The sequence below is a fragment of the Euprymna scolopes genome, chromosome 17 (assembly GCF_053919585.1).
Source record: "Euprymna scolopes isolate OS-2025 chromosome 17, ASM5391958v1, whole genome shotgun sequence".
In the NCBI taxonomy this organism is placed as follows: Eukaryota; Metazoa; Mollusca; class Cephalopoda; order Sepiida; family Sepiolidae; genus Euprymna; species Euprymna scolopes.
The window spans coordinates 11410820-11434978 of record NC_136498.1 but is presented as its reverse complement, the minus strand read 5'-3'; the positions used below and the strand labels follow the sequence as shown (position 1 = coordinate 11434978).

Sequence of the window (24159 nt, the reverse complement as noted above, 5' to 3'; positions counted from 1 at the left end):
GGTTTGCTCCGTGCCTGGGTCCTAAGCCAGGTATTTCTGCGACCCCACGTGGTTAGTTAATGTTACAGGGTTAGTTTGTAGAGGTTATATATCTAATGAATAGTTACACTCCTCAAAGTGATTTAGGGACATTGCTATTTCATTGTTACTAAGGAAAAAAAACAACAAAAAACTCATGCAGTGGAAGCAACTATGTGAGCAGGCTTTTACCTTTAGATTTTTACATTTTTTAAAATTTATATGTTAGTTTAGGTACAGGATAATGTTACAGTGTGAGTAGGTATTAGGAATTGAGCTTAGAATTTTGCCCAGATACTGCATATTTTAGATTACAGGAAGGTTAAGATGTAGGTGCAGTACAGTATGGGTATAACTGGAGGTAAATTTTAAGCCATGGCATATTCCGTATGTATAATTAAGTAAATAGGTATTTGGGCAAGTTTTCAGAAGATGCGAATAGATAGAAGTTTTAGGCGTTAGTGTGTTTCTATTTTTGAAGGAAGATAATTTAAGTTTTCATTTAAGAGTCATCGAGCGTTTTGCATAACAGGGAGTGTCGGATTTGGTTTTGTATTAATTGTTTCAAAACCATCTAGGAAGAGGCATTGTTATGTAATCGCTTTGCATCTGAGTGCATACTTTGGCTTTCAAGGGACAGGGTTATTAACTTACAGAATACAGTAGAGTTTCATTAAGATTTAGAGTTTATGTTTCTTTTTTTAAGCTCTATATCTTATTGTCATCGTATTGAGCATTTTTATTTGGTTGGAATTAATATAAATATTAATATGTATATTAGATTGAAGTTTACATTTGCTTTTGTCTAGTAAACTTTTCTTATCGGCTGCTTGATTGGAATATATATATATATATATATATATATATATATATATATATATATATATATATATATATATATATAGAGAGAGAGAGAGAGAGAGAGAGAGAGAGAGAGAGAGAGATGTTGGTTGTTTTTGTTTTTGCAATACGTTTTGAATGAATTCAGTTATTTACAAAGTTCATTTTTACCTAAATGCGAGTTGGGAATAATTTTCCCTTTTACCCCTTTTTGGTACCCCCACATGCGGAGCAGCATAAATATTATTTTGAAATAACTTTTAGCTAATTACATTTAAAAAATAATATATATATATATATATATATATATATATATATATATATATATATATATATATATATATATATTAAAAGCAATACATATGCTGCTTCCTATTTGTGGGTACCAAATTAGTCAAAGGGAAAATTATTTAGGTAAAAATGCACTGTCATATAAATAATTGAATTCATTCAAAAAGTATCGCTAACAAAAACAAATAAACAACATCTGTCTATCTCTCTCTCTCTCTCTCTCTCTCTCTCTCTCTCTATATATATATATATATATATATATATATATATATATATATACGAGTTTCTTTCTCATAGGTTTTGAGCCTATCTTTTGCAAATTTCACACAAAGCTAATTTATATATCTGGCAGTGTGTTACATTATCCTAACATGAACGGTACCCATCTATACGTTTCGTGTTTGTTTGTGACGTCCTTAATATGTTACTAATGTCTTTAGTAGTTCTTCACTTTCTGAACCGTGCTCATCTATTTATCTTATGTGATGTATATATACACGTTTTATGTTCTGTGATTGTCTTACTTTATATGCATGTGGGGGTGGGTCATATATCCGACATACCTTATATTCACTGGCCCATCTGAAATTCATCTTCTTGGAGGGGCTGGAACCTGTTGGATGCAAGACATTCACTCCAAGGATAACTGGTTTTAGCTTTTATTCACCTTCTCAGATGTTGATGCAGATGAACATGGAAAGCGAGTTCTTTTCTTGTGGTCTTTAACAGTCTCCATTGATATACATGTCCCCTCCCTCCCAAGGAGGGGAGGAGACAAACATTAACCCAACCGCTGTTCACCATGTCCAAGTTCCAACTCCAAGTTATCTCCAGCTAACCTGATCCACGTGATTCATATATAGATCTGATCAGCTGATAAGAGTTTCCGGTAAACTTGTCTATGATCTAGCTTTGTTATATTTTGACAGGTTTTATGAATACATCATCATATCCATCTCTTGTCTACCTCTCCAGTTAGATAGATAGATAGATCGAGATGGATAGATCTATCAATAGATAGATAAATACCTACAAAAGTAATATAGATAACTTATTCTGTTCTACCCATTCCATAAAAAGTGTTCTTAGATATGTTTTGTACAGAAATTCATCCGATAAGTATCAAAAATCGAAAAGATCTTAATAGATTTTCTCTCTTATACATTATTATGGGGTTAAATTGTAATAAACGAAAGGAACACAGGATTTTTAAGAAACAAACATGCATTCACATAGATTACAGGCAAAAACAGGTTGAGAAATACCATTCCTCAACGGTAGGGTGATTGCTCCCAACCAGATTGGTCGCGTGTCAATCTCTGACTGCCAGGCACCGTTACTCCTTACAAGAAGTGACGTCACCAGAGGAGGTGACGTCATGAGATAGTCCATTAATCCCATGGAGGGGCGTCTTCAACATAAATAAAAACAGAATTTTTACAGGGGAATATTTTACGTTACACCGACCCAGGGAAATAATAAAATCTTAACAGATCATTTCTTCTTAAAAAAACAGATTTTATGGAGATTTTATATTTCTGGAGGTATAGCTTAGTGCTAAAGCATTCGACTACAGACTGAATGATCCCATGTTTCTCAGATGTACCTCACCATTTTATTTGGATGTTTTCCATTTATGAGTTCAATTTACGATAAAAGAAGCGGTACCATTTAAAATCGCTGCAAACTATTTCTTTGTTTGAATATTTTAAAACTAAACATTAATCAAAATTGACTTTTCTAGTACATTCATATTCAAGCCCAAATATCAGTTGATGTGAAATTGTAAAGAAACACAGACGGAATTTCATGAACAACATTATCATTATTATGATTTAATTAAAAAAATTTTTTTTTTTTTTTTGCGAATTAGTCCCCGGGGCCAATTATTCCTTGTAATACACATTAATCAATAGAGGATTGATTCTATAATAATTCATATACAATCTGCTATAAATTAAAATATCGTGTTTAAGCGTATTGTATGACTGGGTATCATCGGGATGCCAGATATATATGCATATATATATATAAATTAAAGATCTCTTTATGTTTGTTATATTCTTTTCTCTTTAAGGAAGTGCTGTGGCTGACCGGTCATCTGATTGATAAGGGAACACCCAAGAAAGTGCTTTATGAATATGATTTGACCTTTAACCACAAAGTCGACAGCACGATTATCACAGTGGACGCCATGATGACTGGGGTTCCCGAGGCTTACGATATTACCTTCAACGTTGAATATACCAAACGGCAATCAGTAAGTTCATTTTATATTTAAAACTATCAGCTCTTTTCAGAATGACAAAACAAAAACCACGCTCTATAACAGACATGACAGGAAAACAAATGAACACATATCTAAAGAAATGACAGAACCACTAGAGGATGACCTCCGATCCGTAGTGGAATGGGGACAAAAATGTATGGTCACCTTCAATGCTGCCAAGACTAAACATGTTTCCTTCAATAACTACAAGAAACTTTCCCTACCGCCAATAGCAATGCCCAATGACTTTTTATCTGAAAGTACATCTTCTAAACTCCTCAGCCTAACGTTCACAGGAAACATGAGTTGGAACAATTACATTAAGCACATTGCCAGGACCGCTGCGAGGAAGGTGGGTTCTCTCGACCATGCTAGAAAGCTATTAACGCCTGAAAGTATCCTATACCTCTATAAGGCCACCATTTGCCCATGTATGGAGTATTGTTGTCATATTTGGGCTGGTGCATCTGCCACTAGTCTCTCACTCCTAGACAAGGTTCAAAAGAGAGTCGCCAACCTGATAGGTCCTGAACTGTCAGCTAAACTTCAGTCTCTGTCACATCGACTAAATGTTGCATCCCTCTGCTTGTTCTACAAGTACTTTAATGGTGATTGCTCTGATGAACTGCAAGCACTTGTGCCCCCTAGGCGTAAATGCCCCCAACAAATCCGACAAGCAGATAAATCCCACTCCTTCACAGTAGTGATCCCTAGATGCAAGAGAGCCTTCTACTCCAGTCGTTTTTTCCCCAGAACAGCTAGACTTTGGAATTCCCTTCCAGGTCCCTGCTTCCCCAACTGTACTGACATGCAGAAGTTCAAGTGTAACGTGAACCGACATCTTCCAACTCCCTACACAGTACCCCTGATGCTAATGTCCCTGATAGTAGCCCCCTACAGCAAAGTGGCAATATCCCTTGTTTGGGGTGCAAATGCAATAAAAATAATTTAAAAAATGCTAAAAAATCTTCATTTGAAATGTTGCTGTTTAATAAATTGCATTTTCTAAAGGGAGCTTCTTTCTAATGACTTATTGTCTCCAGAACACACTGCTGCAGGACTGCTTACCTTCAGACTACAATATGGACGTGTACAAATGTGTTCATCAGAAAGCGATGAAAAGCAAAAACCAGTCCCATGTTTATTTTACACATATGAAAATCTAGGTAAACACAAAAGAAATTGTGAAAAGCCCAAGAATTTTATTTTTATTAATTATATATTTATTATAAAATAATTTATTTTTATTACATTTATATTTATTATACATGAATTTTATTTTTATTGCGTTTATATTTATTATACATGAATTTTATTTTTTTATATCTATATTTATTATACAAGAATTTTATTATTATTACATATATATTTATTATACAACAGTTTTATTTTTATTAAATCTATATGTATTATACAACAATTTTATTTTTATTAAATCTATATGTATTATACAACAATTTTATTTTTATTACACCTATATTAATTATAAATTTTTTTTATTTTTATTGCATTTATATTTATTATACAGCAATTTTATTTTTATTACATCTCTATTTATTATGCAATAATTTTATTTTTATTACATCTATATTTATTATGCAGAGAATTTTATTTTTATTACAGCTATATTATGCAGAGAATTTTATTTTTATTACATCTATATTTATTATACAGTAATTTTATTTTTATTACATCTATATTTATTATGCAGAGAATTTTATTTTTATTACATCTATATTATGCAGAGAATTTTATTTTTATTACATCTATATTTATTATACAGTAATTTTATTTTTATTACATCTATATTTATTATACAGTAATTTTATTTTTATTACATCTCTATTTATTATGCAATAATTTTATTTTTATTACATCTATATTTATTATGCAGAGAATTTTATTTTTATTACAGCTATATTATGCAGAGAATTTTATTTTTATTACATCTATATTTATTATACAGTAATTTTATTTTTATTACATCTATATTTATTATGCAGAGAATTTTATTTTTATTACATCTATATTTATTATACAGTAATTTTATTTTTATTACATCTATATTTATTATACAGTAATTTTATTTTTATTACATCTATATTTATTATGCAGTAATTTTATTTTTATTACATCTATATTTATTATGCAGTAATTTTATTTTTATTACATCTATATTTATTATACAGTAATTTTATTTTTATTACATTTATATTTATTATACAGTAATTTTATTTTTATTACATCTATATTTATTATGCAATAATTTTATTTTTATTACATCTATATTTATTATGCAGAGAATTTTATTTTTATTACATCTATATTTATTATACAGTAATTTTATTTTTATTACATCTATATTTATTATACAGTAATTTTATTTTTATTACATCTATATTTATTATGCAGAGAATTTTATTTTTATTACATCTATATTTATTATGCAGAGAATTTTATTTTTATTACAGCTATATTATGCAGAGAATTTTATTTTTATTACATCTATATTTATTATACAGTAATTTTATTTTTATTACATCTATATTTATTATGCAGAGAATTTTATTTTTATTACATCTATATTATGCAGAGAATTTTATTTTTATTACATCTATATTTATTATACAGTAATTTTATTTTTATTACATCTATATTTATTATACAGTAATTTTATTTTTATTACATCTCTATTTATTATGCAATAATTTTATTTTTATTACATCTATATTTATTATGCAGAGAATTTTATTTTTATTACAGCTATATTATGCAGAGAATTTTATTTTTATTACATCTATATTTATTATACAGTAATTTTATTTTTATTACATCTATATTTATTATGCAGAGAATTTTATTTTTATTACATCTATATTTATTATACAGTAATTTTATTTTTATTACATCTATATTTATTATACAGTAATTTTATTTTTATTACATCTATATTTATTATGCAGTAATTTTATTTTTATTACATCTATATTTATTATGCAGTAATTTTATTTTTATTACATCTATATTTATTATACAGTAATTTTATTTTTATTACATTTATATTTATTATACAGTAATTTTATTTTTATTACATCTATATTTATTATGCAATAATTTTATTTTTATTACATCTATATTTATTATGCAGAGAATTTTATTTTTATTACATCTATATTTATTATACAGTAATTTTATTTTTATTACATCTATATTTATTATACAGTAATTTTATTTTTATTACATCTATATTTATTATGCAGAGAATTTTATTTTTATTACATCTATATTTATTATACAACAATTTCATTTTTATTACATCTATATTTATTATAAAACAATTATATTTTTATTACATCTATATTCATTATGCAGAGAATTTTATTTTTATTACATCTATATTCATTATACAATAATTTTATTTTTATTACATATATATTTATTATACATGAATTTTATTTTTATTACATCTATATTTATTATACAACATTGTTATTTTTATTACATATATATTTATTATACAACAATTTTATTTTTATTACATATATATTTATTATACAACAATTTTATTTTTATTACATATATATTTATTATACAACAGTTTTATTTTTATTACATATATATTTATTATGCAACAATTTTATATTCATTACATATATATTTATTATACAATAATTTTATTTTTATTACATCTATATTTATTATACAACAATTTTATTTTCATTTCATATGTAGTTATTATACAACAATTTTATTTTTATTACATCTATATTTATTATACAGTAATTTTATTTTTATTACATATATATTTATTATGCAGAGAATTTTATTTTTATTACATCTATATTTATTATACAGTAATTTTATTTGGACGTATGTCAGAAGCAGAAGTAAGTAATTGTATTCATAGTAAAAATGCATTGAGAATGTTGGTAGCTATGTAGAAAAAATAAATTCGGGAGCACAAAAGGTCCCGTTTTTGTAGCTCTTCAACTTGTTGAGTTACAAAAATAGGTTTTACTTAGGCAAGAACCATTGTATGACAAAACGCGCTCCAGACGCCCATATACAGCCAGTATTCATCATTGGTAAAAGTTCATTGAAAATGGTGGTGACTATATCGAAAAATAATTTTCAAACCAAAAGATCCTTCGATTTGATGGTACCATTCTCGGGTTCCAAACTCTTCAACTTTTTTTTAGTTAAAAATAGAAAAATAGGAGGCTTTACATTTGGAACGACCGTCATAATTGAAATTTTTTCTTTTTAAAAAATAATCAATGGCAATATATTTAACAGGCCCAATCCCCTCGCATATTAAGAATGGCTTTCTAAATAATACTATTAGTTAGACGTTGTAAATAATAGTATTATTTACAAAATAATAATAGTATTATTCAGAAAGTCATTCTTTACATGGGGACAAGCGTTTTATTAGCTATTATATACTTTCACCTAGCAGTTTAATAAACGAAAGAAAATATTTTTTTAAAAAATAAGAATACTTAACAAAGCCCTTCATTGGAATGTAATATCTTTAAGTCACTTTATCTGTTATGAGCTAAGTTGATATACCTACTTGGGAAGAATTAACTCACCAGAAACTATAAATGTAGTTACATGAGGAGTAATTAAGTGCGGTTTTTGGCAGATATGGTCCCCAAATTATGATGTATACTTCTGTATCATACTTTTGCTAATACAACTTTTCTTAATTATACCAATGTGTTTGCTTCGATTATTACCGACCTACAAGGCTACAATAAAAACCGTACACAATGTTGACCAGAAACATAACATCTGCATTTGTGGAAGTAAATCTTTATCACGCCAGAAATGATATTAAAATATGAACGCATGTAATTTTACAATACAAGGCAATCAATACCTGAAAAATGTTAATATAATTGGAAAAACGGATGATTTATTTCATTTTTTAAATTGAAATTCATTATATTCATTGTATATTGTTTTTGTTTGTTTTTTTTTGTTTTTTTTTTCTAAAATAAGTTTTGGTTCTCTCTGTACCTAGCAGGTGTTACTTGAAATGCAGTAAAATAATTTTGATTTTTTATTTTTATTTATTTATACAGCTTAATACTTATAGAAAAAAAGTGTTAGTTGTAAGATAAACATTTATTATATTTTTTTAATTAAAGATATGAGTTTTGTCCCATTACAGAGTTTTATTTTTAGGTAATTTTTAAAAGAAATTGTAAAGCGTAATAACATGATACAGCGATAATAAATGAAAATTGGCTAGTCAGAATCAAAGTTTGATTTGTCAGCTTAAATATTATTTAAGTCCAACTTTGAAAATGAAATCATAATTTTATGATTTAAATTTTTGGAGATGAGAATTGATGTGCATTATTTGGACTACTCTTTTCATCTCGAATGCTATTCTCACAGCGTTTTGGCTGATGAAACCTCTGACCTTCTTCAGGTGAGTGTTATCAAGCTTGGAAATCTTTATGACAAACTCTGTATAGAATATTGAACGAAATAATTTATTTAATCCGTGGAAATAGCTTGCTCTTATTCTGTCAACCATGAATAGCTAGAAAGATTAAGTAATTTGTAATTGTATTCTTAGTATCACGTGTACTGAGGATTGCACGTCCAACCTTCAGAAGATTATAATTTTGAACTGATTATACTTATCACATTTATCCGTTGCACAAAATTAGGAATTACTTAAGAGTTCTACCCGGTCAGGGTTGATGGAAAAATAGTACGCTACCCCAATGGATTAAATAAAAGCTTCCATTCGAAATTGCATACATATTTCCGTGTTTATCTACAATGAAAGGCAAGCAAAGATGGTGGGAGCAGAGATTTATCAAACCTTTGTGAACAACTATCAAACACTCCAAAAAATGTGAAAAAAATTGTAATAACACGAATTTTCATGACTTCTAAACATTATTATATTTTTCCTTTTTTCCAGAGAAGGAAGCGTTCCTGGCCAGAATTATCCCAACATTTCAAGAGAGTTTCTGAAGGTATCAGGAGAGGAATCTATATTGTAAGAACTTGATCATTTTTCAAAAATATTTGCTCCTTCCGATTCATAGAATGTATGTTATATTTGGTGTGTGTATGCATGTATGCATGCATGTGTGTGTGTTCTTTTTTGTGTGTAGCAACATAGCCTCATAAATACAGATCCTATCTTTGCCAAAAGAGGTAACCTACATGAGGTATGTATGATCCGGTAACACACACAGGTCACTACCCCCATCATCATCATCATCAACAACAACAACTTACATGAACATCCAAGTTTATTTTAATGGAGTTTTATTGGTTAAGATAGTGACAAATTACAGGGATTAGAGAAAGAGATACTTTAGGAAGGAAATAGGGAGGAAGATGCTTCGACACTATACAAATTAACATATGCCCATACCAACCCCAAATAACTTCTGCGCGATTGTCCTGCTCGACGGTTTGCTGAAAAAGAGACACAATTATCTTCATGTGGAAATCATGTGATACCCTTAATTTACACTTATTCATTGGCGTCATTATTTTGGCTTTTCGTCCATCAATCATTTTCTAGAGTTGCAGTATTTTGTTACGTAACGGCAGTTTCCCTGACAAAAAAAAGAAGAAAACACAAAATGAAAAGGACGGCTTTCTTTGAACATCGTTATTTATTAGATCGATTTATAAGATACTGATTTGAAAACTGCATTTATTTTATCGTTTATCTTCTTATCCGCTAGAGGTCAGGATGGCCTCGTAAGTATAAACAGTGTAATCAGAATAGATCGATTTATAGAAATTCTTATTTAAAGTTTCTGTTTTTCAAAAACATGTAAATATTTCAGCAAAAATCTAGAAATTCTTATTTATAGTTTCTATTTTTCAAAAACATGTAAATATTTTAGCAAAAATCTAGAAATTCTTATTTATAGGTTCTATTTTTCAAAAACATGTAAATATTTTAGCAAAAATCTAGAAATTCTTATTTATAGTTTCTATTTTTCAAAAACATGTAAATATTTTAGCAAAAATCTAGAAATTCTTATTTATAGTTTCTATTTTTCAAAAACATGTAAATATTTCAGCAAAAATCTAGAAATTCTTATTTATAGTTTCTATTTTTCAAAAACATGTAAATATTTCAGCAAAAATCTAGAAATTCTTATTTATAGTTTCTATTTTTCAAAAACATGTAAATATTTCAGCAAAAATCTAGAAATTCTTATTTATAGTTTCTATTTTTCAAAAACATGTAAATATTTCAGTAAAAATCTAGAAATTCTTATTTATAGTTTCTATTTTTCAAAAACATGTAAATATTTTAGCAAAAATCTAGAAATTCTTATTTAAAGTTTCTATTTTCAAAAACATGTAAATATTTCAGCAAAAATCTAGAAATTCTTATTTAAAGTTTCTATTTTTCAAAAACATGTAAATATTTCAGCAAAAATCTAGAAATTCTTATTTATAGTTTCTATTTTTCAAAAACATGTAAATATTTCAGCAAAAATCTAGAAATTCTTATTTATAGTTTCTATTTTTCAAAAACATGTAAATATTTCAGCAAAAATCTAGAAATTCTTATTTATAGTTTCTATTTTTCAAAAACATGTAAATATTTCAGCAAAAATCTAGAAATTCTTATTTATAGTTTCTATTTTTCAAAAACATGTAAATATTTCAGCAAAAATCTAGAAATTCTTATTTATAGTTTCTATTTTTCAAAAACATGTAAATATTTCAGCAAAAATCTAGAAATTCTTATTTATAGTTTCTATTTTTCAAAAACATGTAAATATTTCAGCAAAAATCTAGAAATTCTTATTTATAGTTTCTATTTTTCAAAAACATGTAAATATTTCAGCAAAAATCTAGAAATTCTTATTTATAGTTTCTATTTTTCAAAAACATGTAAATATTTCAGCAAAAATCTAGAAATTCTTATTTATAGTTTCTATTTTTCAAAAACATGTAAATATTTCAGCAAAATCTAGAAATTCTTATTTATAGTTTCTATTTTTCAAAAACATGTAAATATTTCAGCAAAAATCTAGAAATTCTTATTTATAGTTTCTATTTTTCAAAAACATGTAAATATTTCAGCAAAAATCTAGAAATTCTTATTTAAAGTTTCTATTTTTCAAAAACATGTAAATATTTCAGCAAAAATCTAGAAATTCTTATTTATAGTTTCTATTTTTCAAAAACATGTAAATATTTCAGCAAAAATCTAGAAATTCTTATTTATAGTTTCTATTTTTCAAAAACCTGTAAATATTTCAGCAAAAATCTAGAAATTCTCATGCTATTCATTCTCAGGTTTGATCATAATGAGTGGTACTTGATAAAAAAAACTCCTTAGTAATTACAGCAATCTGGGTTTAATTGATGTTATGCAGATTTGTTACTCTATAGAAAAAATAATCACTCATGAGTATTTGCCAGTTTATGCATAGCATGTAAGGAGTTGTGTTTGAAGGCTATGATAATGCAGTATTGTACAAAAATATTAGCTGTAACGTATACAACATATTTTCAACCACTTAAAAGAGATTGGAAAGACAAAAATCTTACTTGATAAATGTGTGCCCCACGAATTGAATGGCAACCAAAAGAAACGCATTATGAAGTGTCATCTTTCCTTCTTTTATGTAACAAGAAGGACCCGTTTCTCTACCAGATTGTGACTTGTGGTAAAAAGTGGATTCGACAAAGGGTAATGCTCAGCTCAGTGGTTAGAAGCTCCATGACACCTGAAACCAGAGTTGCACCAAAACAAAATTCCTGCTGACTGTTTGGTGGTCTTCGACTGGTCTCATCCATTACAGTTTTTTAAAATGCAGTCGAAACCATAACAGCAAAGTAGTACTGTCAACAAATGAATGAAATGCATCATAAACTTCACCATAGTCCAGCATTAATCAATTCTCCTCCACAACAATGCCCCGACTGCACGTTCCTAAACTGACTCTGCACAAGTTTAACGAATTGCACGATGAAACTCTGCCTCATCCGCCATACTCTCCACACTACTCACCTACCGACTATCACTTTTTAAAGCATCTCAAGCAGAATGCAAGATTTTTACGTTAATGCCATAGATGCACTTGTTTTGCGTTGGCAAAGATATGTTAATTCTAATGGTGCTTATTTCGATCAGTAAATATTTGTTTGAGCTGAGATATGTTGATCTGAATTTAAAAGTTAAAAACCGCAACAACTTTCTTGTCTACGTGATTATTGTATGTTATGCACATTAGTCTCTATTTACTGGTCTCCCCACAACGACAATGCTGTGTTTTAATGTTGGGACAAAAAATAACAATCGTCTCCTTCATTGACTTAGGAGAGAAAAGATAAGTGCAGCACAAGAATAAATAACGCACCCTGCTATAAGTGTGTGTGACTTTCGGTTCATCATTCAGTTCTCTATCTGGTATCAGAACAGGAATCTATATTGTAAATACTTGATTATCTTATTTGTCTAATCTGAAATCATGACAATAATCTCACGTGACAAATTCTTATAGAATCTATTATATATAAAATTTGCTTAAAGTTTGATCAAGGGGTTTTAAGCTCGATATCAGATACCGTTTTTTTTTTTAAATAAGACCAATGCTTTTGAAAGATCAAGTACTTTATGCCTTTCATTAGTGATGATTTCATGAGGCGGAAATATATTTTGGTTATATTTCTTTTAATCATGTCCACTTCAAGGTTGCAAAAACAGTTGTCTTTGCGTTTCTACTGCTGAAGCCTAATCATACATTTTACTTTAAACAAACACCTTCGGTCAACTCTTTACAACGCTCACCCAATCAGAGCCTCTATTATGTTTAAGCACTTCTTTATGTAACATTTCATCGTTTTTTATTTATTTCCTAGGAAAAGAAACCACTAGCACCCAAGATTCCTAAACCGCCGAAGAAGACAACACCTTGGGTCAATCCACTTGTTAATAGCCCACCAGGCCCACACAAAGACATATTCATGAATTTCTTTGAGTTTATGAAGAACGGACCGAAAAAGTGGTCGTCAGAGGGAACTGCGCACGTGACAATCCGTGCAGTGCTTGACAAGCACGCTAGTCATCCAATCGGAACCGAGGTGATTCTGAAGGGGAGTCTGGATTACCCGACATGGACTAAGAAGGAGAACATCAAAGGTGCAATCATTTATGCGAGGAGGATCAAAGTTATGCAGAACGGTAAAATGTAAGTGAACTTTTATGCTATAATAAATACGTGGAATGTTTCCATTTTTTTTTTCATTCTTTTTATATGGGTAGAAAAGGAAATTAGAAACGACTAGGAGTTTTTAATGTTTAGTTTTAGATAGAAATAATTAAGACAGGAGATTTTCTTTTTTTTTTTACATAGGCATCACCACATCATCAAGGCCAAGAGGCCACTCAAGGATAAGGGTTAAAGAGTGTACAGTAGAAATTGGACAATACAGTAATCATTAGTAATGAAAATTTGGTAAATTTGATAACTTATATGGAACGGCTCATCAAGAACTTATTTACGTTAGACTTGAACACAACCATATTGTAGTCAGCCGGAAAGCAGGAAAACGGAAGACAATTCCACAGGTGTGTAGTTCTAAGAAAGAAGCTTTGTTCATGGAATCTACGTTTAGGTTTAGGCACAGATAAAGAGTGGGGGGAATTATTGATAGTGTTTACAGCTAGACGAGTGTTTCTTGTAAAAGTTTGGCGAGGGGGGACCATAGATTGAAGCTCAGTCGAACACTTTCAATGAAAATAACGATACATCAGAGACAAACTCGCAACATCTCTTCTGTGAGATAGAGGTTGCAAGAAAGAGAAAAGGACATCTCCTACGAGGCTACGAAGTCTATTTTGAACTCTATCAAGGCAGGACAAGTCCTTTCTAGCAGCTCCTGCCCAGATGTGGCAACAGTATTCCATCCTTGGACGTACCTGGCTCTTACATAGATACATCAGCAGTGAGATATCTACCGGATCGATAGAAAGATCCCACCATTTTTCCAGATGAACTAGTGTTTTCCTAACTGACTAATTAACTATTTTATTAAGGATAACGAGGTGAACATAGCAAACACAGATCTTGAGAGGTGGCAGTATAACCATGATGTTTTTTAGAAAGAGTAACTTGGTGTGTCTATGTCTTAAGGATGTATCTGGAACGGCTGTTATGTCCTGGACATGACAAAAATCTCCCTGCGTGTTAAAATACATAAAACCATAGATCAAGGGGTTGATATGTCGTCTGCTACATCTGCTTGACAGGTTTTCTCTTCTGGACTTCTGTCGAGTTTTTACATCATTAGGCGTCATTAGTAACAGTATTCATCAGTTGAACAGTGCCCACTGCATGAAATAAGCGGCAGGCACATTTTATTAATGAAAATAGATTGAAAGTAAATGCCATAATCAATACTAATTTAGCGTTATTCAACTGGACTAGATAGAAATTTATTTTAATATTTAAGGAATATTTCAAAGTCTCTAAAGATGAGCTGATATGCGGCTATTCTCAGCAAGTCCTGTATCAGAAAACATGCTATGTGATATACATATATCTGTACGTGATGTTGTCAAGCTAATCAAAAACCTTGATTCCAGTAAAGCAACAGGCTATGGTCCCCCCTCGCCAAACTTTCACAAGAAACACTCGTCTAGCTGAAAACATTATCAATAATTCCCCCCACTCTTTATCTGTGCCTAAACCTAAACGTAGATTCCATGAACAAAGCTTCTTTCTTAGAACTGCACGCCTTTGGAATTGTCTTCCGTTTTCCTGCTTTCCGGCTGACGACAATATGGTTGTTTTCAAGTCTAATGTAAATAAGTTCTTGATGAGCCGTTCCATATAAGTTAACAAATTTACCGAATTGATTACTATATTGTCCAATTTCTACTGTACACTCTTTAACCCTTATCCTCGAGTGGCCTCTTGGCCTTGATGATGTGGTGATGCCTGTGTAAAAAAAGTCGCACTTCTAACTAAATTAGAAATGTTTTCTCGTGGTGATAAAAAGAGAGGTAGAAAAAGTGAGAAAGAAAAAGAGGGTGAGTGATAGAGGGACAAAGATATTTATATATTTTTTTTATTAAATCTAAATATATTGTTCCAAATTTTAATCTTTTAACAGACAGTGTCAGTCACCATTGATCTAACCTTTTTAACCTGGTTGCCTTTGCTTTTTAGCAACACACCGTCAACTCCATTTAAATCTACTCTGATTAGAAACATGCTCTGATATCGCCATGTTTTTTATGACAATTTTTTTTTTTAAAGTTTGCTTGTCACAAGGAAAGTCGGGTATAACTACTTCCAAAATGCTCTTATCATTGTGCCGTAGAGAACATTTTGCTCTTGGCGATTATGAAAGTTTCTGAAAATAAAATAACAACTGAAGTTATGACCACAATAATGAGAATCTGCTTCATGCATCGTCTTATATCAGGTTCACAAGAAAGTTCTTGCGGTTTTTAACTTTAACATATCTTGGCTAAAACAAAGACTTATTGATCAAAATAAGCACCATCAGAATCAACACACCTTTGCCAATGCAAAACAAGTGTATTTGTACCAGCAACGTAAAAAGCTTGCGTTCTGGTGGTGATGAAATAGCTGAGGCGTTTTTAATATCACTTAGGTTTATAAAGCATTTCTCACGCAGAAAGTTGTTGAGATGCTGGAAAAAGGTAATAATCGGTAGGTGAAAGGTCTGGAGAGTATGGCGGATGACACAGAGTTTCATAGCCCAATTCATTCAACTTCTGCAGGGTCGGTTTAGCAATATGCATTCTGGCATTGTTGTGAAAGAGAATTGTTTTTTTTTTCTGTTGACTAATGCTGAGTGTTGTTATCGAAGTTTCTGATGCATTTCATCCATTTGTTGATATTTCTCCACCGTAATGGTTTCGCCTGCATCTGTAATGGATGCAAGCGGCCGCAGACTAGCAAAAAGTCATCATGACCTTCTTCTGGTGCAACTACTGAGCTGAACATTGCCAGTTGTCGTAAAGAATCCGCTTTTTATCGCAAGTTACAACCTAGTCAAGTAACGGATCGTTGTTACATAACAACAGGCTATGGTCCCCACTAGCCAAACTTTCACAAGAAACACTCGTCTAGCTGAAAACACTATCAATAATCCCCCCCACTCTTTATCTGTGCCTAAACCTAAACATAGATTCCATGAACAAAGCTTCTTTCTTAGAACTGCACGCCTGTGGAATTGTCTTCCGTTTTCCTGCTTTCCAGCTGTCTATAATATGGTTGTCTTCAAGTCCAACGTGAACAAGTTTCTGATGAGCCGTTCCACTTAAGTTAACAAATTTACCGAACTTCCATTACTAATGATTACTATATTGTCCTTTTAACTGCTATACACTCTTTAACCCTTATCCTTGAGTGGCCTATCGGCCTTGATAAGTGGTGACGCCTATATGAAAAAAACAAAAAACAAACTGATGGCCGATCACTACACTTATTAGATATTATTACCTCTAAGATTCTCGTCACCGCCACGAAATTTTTTTAATCACCCTAGTGCTGCGCGTTCAGTAGTGGTGCCTGGGCCAAACGCTTCGTTCATATCGCAAGCTGTTTTAGCAGCTTTTCGACCTAGCTTGAATTAAAATATGTAAATTGTGCGAATTTGCTTTTTTTTCACTTTGTATTCAACGTTCTGAAAGAAAAACATAATTGTCTTAAATGATTAGATAGAACAAAAAACGCTCTTTAAAATGATATATAAAGTAAAGGTATTATAACGAAAACTTTTTGAAAATACAGCATTTGAACTCAAAATGAAAAATGAAATAGAACTTTCTTCTTAACCAAACGAACTGGAAAAAGTTGTCCATCTCGATATTTGTGAGGTTATGCGTCACTTTACTGGCATCTCTTTGTTTTACTCTATTTTAAATCTATTTGACCTCATTCAACTTTACGCGTTTAACTTGTGCATTTTTCATGGGAACTCATTTATTTCCCAAACTTTGTGTTACTACTGCTTTGTTTGACGCGCATTAACATTAACACTAGCTGATATAATCCCTATCCGACATAGTGACATCCGTAATGTAACGCACATACCTACAACTGTGTTAATTACTTAATAGAAATTAGCGGGACCTATAGAAATTCTACAGCGGACTCTTTCATATATAATATACTAGCATTTCAGCCCGGCGTTGCCCGGGTGTTTGGAGGTGTATGCTGAGCAAAAAAAAAAAGAGTAAATTCTTTTTTAATTTGACCCCTATTATGACCCCTTAAAATTTATAGTTTCGGGCTCAAATCACTTTATTAAATTAGATCCAGGTTCAAGGAACCTATATCTAAAATTTCAAGTGTCTAGACCCAAAATTGTCGGAGGAGTTTGGTAGAGTTCTTAAAGGTCAAATCGTTGAAATTTGACCCCTTAACAGCCAAATTTCTGGCTGACACCCGTCACATCGATTTTCCCAAATCTCAGTACCCGGTATTTCAAATTTCGAGTCTATAGACTAAAAATTGACAGAGTTATTGTGTAGGGAAATGTACACAGACAGACAGACAGACAGACAGACACGTTCACTTTTATAGATATATAGATAGATAGACAGATAGATGAAACAAAATATATACGTATACATAAATATATATGGAAACGATTTTGTGTTCATTGTAAGCTTTTTACGCAAATATTTCGCAAGCATAAATCATGTAGAATATCTGCATGAATATAATTACCCGTAATAGTTAACTAAAGGTGATCACCCTATAAGAAAACTGAAAAAACTAATAGGGAATTAATTAAAAATGAATGTTTAAAAGAATATGCAAATTAGTTAGATCTTTTGCTAATGAATGCAATTCGATAACTCATATATAACAAAATTGTATTTTCTTTTTAAATAAATAGAAAAATAGGATTTTTAATATGAATATCACTACACACCAAAGGAATACGGAATTATAGGTATAAAGATTGATGTTGGCATTCTGTGGATGTTCAACATAAATGGAGACGCCCTGATATTATTGTGGCTCTTTTGTTAAACCTTTGAAGAATTTTTATAAAATTATTTATTAAAAAGAAATAGATAACTTGAGTGTCATCAGCTATAATCGAAACCGAAACCGAAACTTAGAAAGAATTCTTGGTAAAATCATTTATTACAAGATATTGAACGTCATAACAATGAAACGATAATTATTCAGAAGAAAAAAGATGTAAGTATGAGACACAAAATTACACACACGCTATCGTATTAATATATAGATTATTTACAGAAAATTCAAGGAAAAAATGGTTATATATATAAACAATCTGTGCCTTTAGAAATTCTACCAAGATGATATAAGAAAACATAATGTTAATAGATAATCTACACTGCTTTTACTAGCAGGCTTCCTGGTGTTGCCCGGTCGTAAAATACGCTTAAATATGATATTCTAATTTATGCAGATTTCATACATCTTCTTATTACTACTGGGTTGAGTAGCTTTTCAAAAAACACAGCCCCATTCTAAAATCAAAAAGGATGTCGATAAGTGTTAAAGTAAAAGTTTAATTAATTTATGTCCTCCCAGTAGTTTTATATGACCTTGATTGTATCACATGGACTAAACAACTAGCCGCCAATCGCATTGAGGTGTTTCAAAATCGGCTGATCCAAAAAAATAAAATATTTACCCTCCATCAAATTATTTTCATACTCTCTCTATTTGATAAAATCAAAAGTAAAACGCTTAAACTTTTCGGCCATGTCAAACGATCAACCACTTACCTGTCAAAGTTAGGTTTTGAAGGTATGTTAGAAGGTAAAAGTGGCAGAGGAAAGCCAAGGAGAAGGTGGAGAGAAAATGTTTTTGATTGGACAGCGCTCAGCAATTGGGCGTTCATCAACTAACGTGCCCTGGATCGGAAGGAATGTCGAAAAATAAGTCACGTAAGTTCACAATCTGCACCAAGCAGAAAATGCTGATTATTTATCATCGATAATGAATGATGAGTTTTATATTAAAGCAGAGTCAATTATCTATTGATTATTATGAAAAAAACTCTGTTCAGTCTCAAAAGAACGACTGGAAACAATGTCCAGATAAGCGGAGAGAACATACAGCACCTGGAAGTCTCAAATGGCCGGTGTAATGTAAAAAAATTCCGCTATAAAAATTATTTTTATGTATAAGTGAAGAAATACTATTTTCAAGATCCTCAAACCCAAATATCAGCTGAAACAAACACAGACGGAATTTGATGAACGACATTATCATTATTGATTCATTTATTTATTTATTTGCAAATTAGTCAACCGGCGAAATTATTTTCCGTAATATATAATATTCAATAGAGGATTGATTCTATAATAATACATACACAATATGCATGAATTAAAATATCGTATTTAAGCGTATTATACAACCAGGCAACGTCTGGAGTCCAGCTAGTAGATTTATAATTTATGTTATCCTTCAAAATATGAATTCAAACATTAATAAAAAAATAAATAAATTAATGGGTAATCATTATCTAATAGCCCCAAATAATTTAGTCGGCTTTAACTTCATATTTGTGTTAAAACTATTTAATAGTTTAATATGTACAAGAATTTGGGTACGTAGGTTGCATTATTCTTGAACTTAATATACATTTTAATAGCATCAAGATTCCATATCTCTGTTTATATATAAAGGGAAATTTGTGTGTGTGTGTGTGTGTGTTTGTGTGTGTGTGTGTGTGTGTGTGTGTGTGTGTGTGTGTGTAACAGTTCCTTCTTGTTTCGAAAACGGCTGGGCCGATTTTGTTTTTTAAATTTCACATAAATGTACTTTATGTGTCTGGCAATGTTCTTAGACAGGTTTTGTTTTTGAATGCCCCTCGATATGTACCAAAAATCGATCATTGAAAAATTCTGATTAAAGAAGGAATAGTGCGATCTTGATCAAAGTTAACACTCTGACGCAGAACTGTATTTGAGAAGTTTTATCATCTCACAAACAGAAAAACCCAATGTATAAAATCAACTGTAGTTTTTTTGCTAAGACAACGGCGCTTTCGAACCATGGCACAACTGAACCATGACACTTTTACACTTTAAACCTTAATTCAAGTCATTATTTAAAATATAAAAACTCATGTGATATAATATCAACAAAAAGATCATATAATATAAAATCAACAGAACGTTCTCTATAGTGCAATGTAGACTACAACGTTTGTGAACTGAGTAACTGCGGGGAGGCATGTGAAGCTTCCACCTGGTGCATTGGACAATTTGATTGAAAAATGGCCAATTTCACCGATTTCGATGACAATAAAATTATTTGAAGTGTGAAACATTCGTTGATTCTAATTCAATCCTGAGCAAGATCGGATCTCTCTGTTAGTACAAATCTAAAACTGCAAGTTAAAATTTCATCTAAATTAATAAATGTCAATATTTTTAGATTTATCAATCCTATATTATCATCAAAACGAGTTACATAACGGAGACTATCGGCACAGAAAAAAGAGCATGAGAAAATATTGTAACATTAAATAAAGAACTGAAATTCCTTTTGTGTTTTACGAGTCTTCAGTCGTAAAATAAATGTTTTTAAATTAAAATACAAAAAAAGAAAGCATTATTAACTATAGAGTAACAATTTTTTAAAATTCTTTATCAATTTTCAGCGTCAAAGGACACTTCAGTATTGAAAGCACGAAGACACAGGGCGGTTTACTTTTCGAGTTCGATATGTCCAAGCATAAACATTTCCTGGATTACTCGCACAATTTGACCTTGTGGTCACTGACGTCTGGACAGCTCACCAGGGAATTCATTGTTGGAATCCAGTATCGCGGCGATCGACTTTTTAACATGACTCAGCGTTTACTGACTGGACCTTTAAACGGAAGCATCGATGTTCACTATAATAAAAATGAACAGGATGTTCACTGGCTCAAAATTGACTCAGACATAAGTGATCGAGCTCAAATAATAAAAAGCAAATACAAAAGCGAACGTAAGTTTCATTGTGTGTCTCATAATATGTGATATGGAATGTTTAGTACATGAAAGAAATGATAAACATAAAAACAAACTAGTAGAAATAAAAACATATCTTTAAAACAGACCCGATATTTGGTCTATTCAAACGAACTTATTTAATGTATAGTGAATATGCATGGCTAGTAGAATTAAGAACATTAACACAGTGAAGAAAGCAGAACCGATATTTCGGTTTATTAATCATTTAGTTTAGAAGAACCGATATTTTGAGCGATTCAAACGACCATACTCATTTGGTGTGGAAAAAAAATGTCTAGACATGAGTAACGTCGTTTGAATCGACCAAAATATCATCTCTTCTACACTAAATGATGTAGGTTGTTTGAATAGATCGAAATATCGGATCTGTTCTTTTAAATGTTTTTGTGTTCTTAATTCTTTTAGCCATGTACTCCATGTACTAAATGTTCTAGTTCATCTGTTTTTCAATATGTTACAATGAAAAAACAAAATGAGTGAAAAGGATGCTATTTTCTTCCATATCTTTTTCTTTAAGCATGTTTCTGAATTTTGGGGGATTATTTGGATTAGTCAAACTACTGTTCTCATTTTTTAATTTTATTCGCACAATGTTTCAGTCCGACCTGCTTCAGAAGATAAGTAATAATACTGCACACATAAAAACAGGTAGAGCTTGTCAAACTCGGGAATCTGCACAGATTTTCAAATGGAACCCTTTATTCAATCCACAAGGGTAGCATGCTCTTGTTCTGCTATCCATCACTATGTAGAAGTCCTTAATAATTTGCAATTGTATTTTGATTGTTGCTTGCACTGAGGATTGGACCTTTAACCTCCAGAAGAGAGTACTTTACAACTGATTTTTACAAAATACTTTATCTACTATGCCAAGTGTCATTGCAGAAAGATTTCTGAGTTCAACAAGATACATCTTAAGATGGTTGGATGTTACGTCGGCTCAAATAGTATGCGAATAACACTGAAGATGAAAACAATAGTCCAACTAATCCAAATAATGTGCGTAATCAGCATATATATGTTATATATTTACTGCAGTCGATCAGTCTATGTGCTTTTCAGTCTATATAATTTCTAAATCGACTTTTGTCACTGGTCTATGATATATACGTACATACTGACAGCGATTAAAACACAACACAGCTGGTTTATGAAAATATTTTGTTTATTTCACACTGAGAACAGTTTTCAGTTTAGTTATGTCAGTGTTGACATTAGTAAAGGCGCATGATGGGAATGTGATGTGGATCTTTTGACAGTGAAGAAAATGTGTTAGCTTGTCCTCGCTCTGTGATTAACTGTTGCCCACTTTCTGTTGTATCATTTTCTATAAAACTTTCATCCTAGAATATTTAATATTTCCCATTGTCTGTTGTTTCGACTTTTTGACCGATATCCTCTCACATATTTCTGGTTAAATTATGCATTCCAATAGACAATGATGGAAAGCCTTGTATTCCTCAGTTGGAATTATTTTGCTTGTGTGCAACCCACCGAATGCCTCTCTTCCCAGGGTCACCTGCAAAATATCGAACATATCTTAAAGTTCATGAAAATTAAAAAAGTCTTTAGTCAAAACAGTAGGAAGTTTTATTAGATGTTCTGTTAGCTTGGCGGGACGAAAGAGACAGTTCACAATGGTTTCTGGTATCACACACTATTATGGGCCAAGCCAATTGGGAGACACCCACCTGACAAAACCAGTTACTTCACTTATCCGCACAACGAATCAAGAAAACTGTTGTATTTTAATCACATGCAATTCTTTCTTCATGCTGCAGCATGTTCAATTTTGGCACCAGTTCTGTTACCGAAAAGAATACAACATTGTCAACATTCGGTCTTTTTAGCACAGTGAATAGCTAACACTTAAAGTCGCTTTTTAAAAGCCAGAATGAAAAACAGACATGAAACGAATATGATGCTGATGATGATGATATTATTATGTTTTTAGACAATAGAAATTCAAAAATAATTAATTTCTTACAGTATAGATTACTCTCCTGATGCCTTCTAGACAATGGAAGGAAAGACCAAAAGTCACATACATTGGGAGCAAAGTGTAGTACATGTTTTAACACTGCACTATATCTTTTCTGTCATAGGCCAGTACAGGAGGGATTCTTATAGGCGGAGGCAATTTTTATTTTTACTTCACATATACTAGACATTAAATACATTATGGAATTTTTCTCATTTTTAAATCTGAGAAATCTTAAATAATTATAAAAAATGGAAAATATTGCAATAATATTAAATAATAATTTCCAAATAAATAAAGAGGTGCCATGAATGAGACTCGAAACTTGTTCTGATCTTGCAATTTTAGTAAATTTATTGACACCACTTAAAAAGTTTCTCTCAGTCACATGTCCATTTAACCTGGTCCGCGTTTCCCTTTCTTCTGACAACACGCTGGACATAGCCAGCTCACTCTCATCTTCACTTTACACGTCTATTTCTTTCAGTGTCGACTTTGTTTCTCCCCAAACACGTGGTGTCCTTTTTTTTCTTTTTCTTCAGACGCAAGCTCGAGCACACTTACCAATTTGCATACTCGTTCAGTTGCTGCTCCTGCTGCTAATACAATCCTTTGCCATCATCCTTCCCTGTTTATGATATTTTCATACGTGCTCATATACGCTCTGTTACAGAAGTGTCAAGCTGACCTAACGGTTATCCTACTTGACTCATTGTTTTGGTTCCGATCTCAGCTCGAGTATTTTTT

General features: G+C 31.0%; 1 protein-coding gene across 1 annotated transcript in view; it reads left to right on the top strand.

The window, feature by feature from the left end:
* Positions 1-24159, top strand: part of LOC145296661 (uncharacterized) — a 214994-nt gene that overhangs the window by 143008 nt on the left and 47827 nt on the right. Inside the window, exons 24-27 of the mRNA XM_080142600.1 lie at positions 3227-3409; positions 9366-9443; positions 13295-13623; positions 21074-21405. Coding sequence (XP_079998726.1) covers positions 3227-3409; positions 9366-9443; positions 13295-13623; positions 21074-21405 — 922 coding nt within the window. The remainder of the gene's footprint in view (positions 1-3226; positions 3410-9365; positions 9444-13294; positions 13624-21073; positions 21406-24159) is intronic.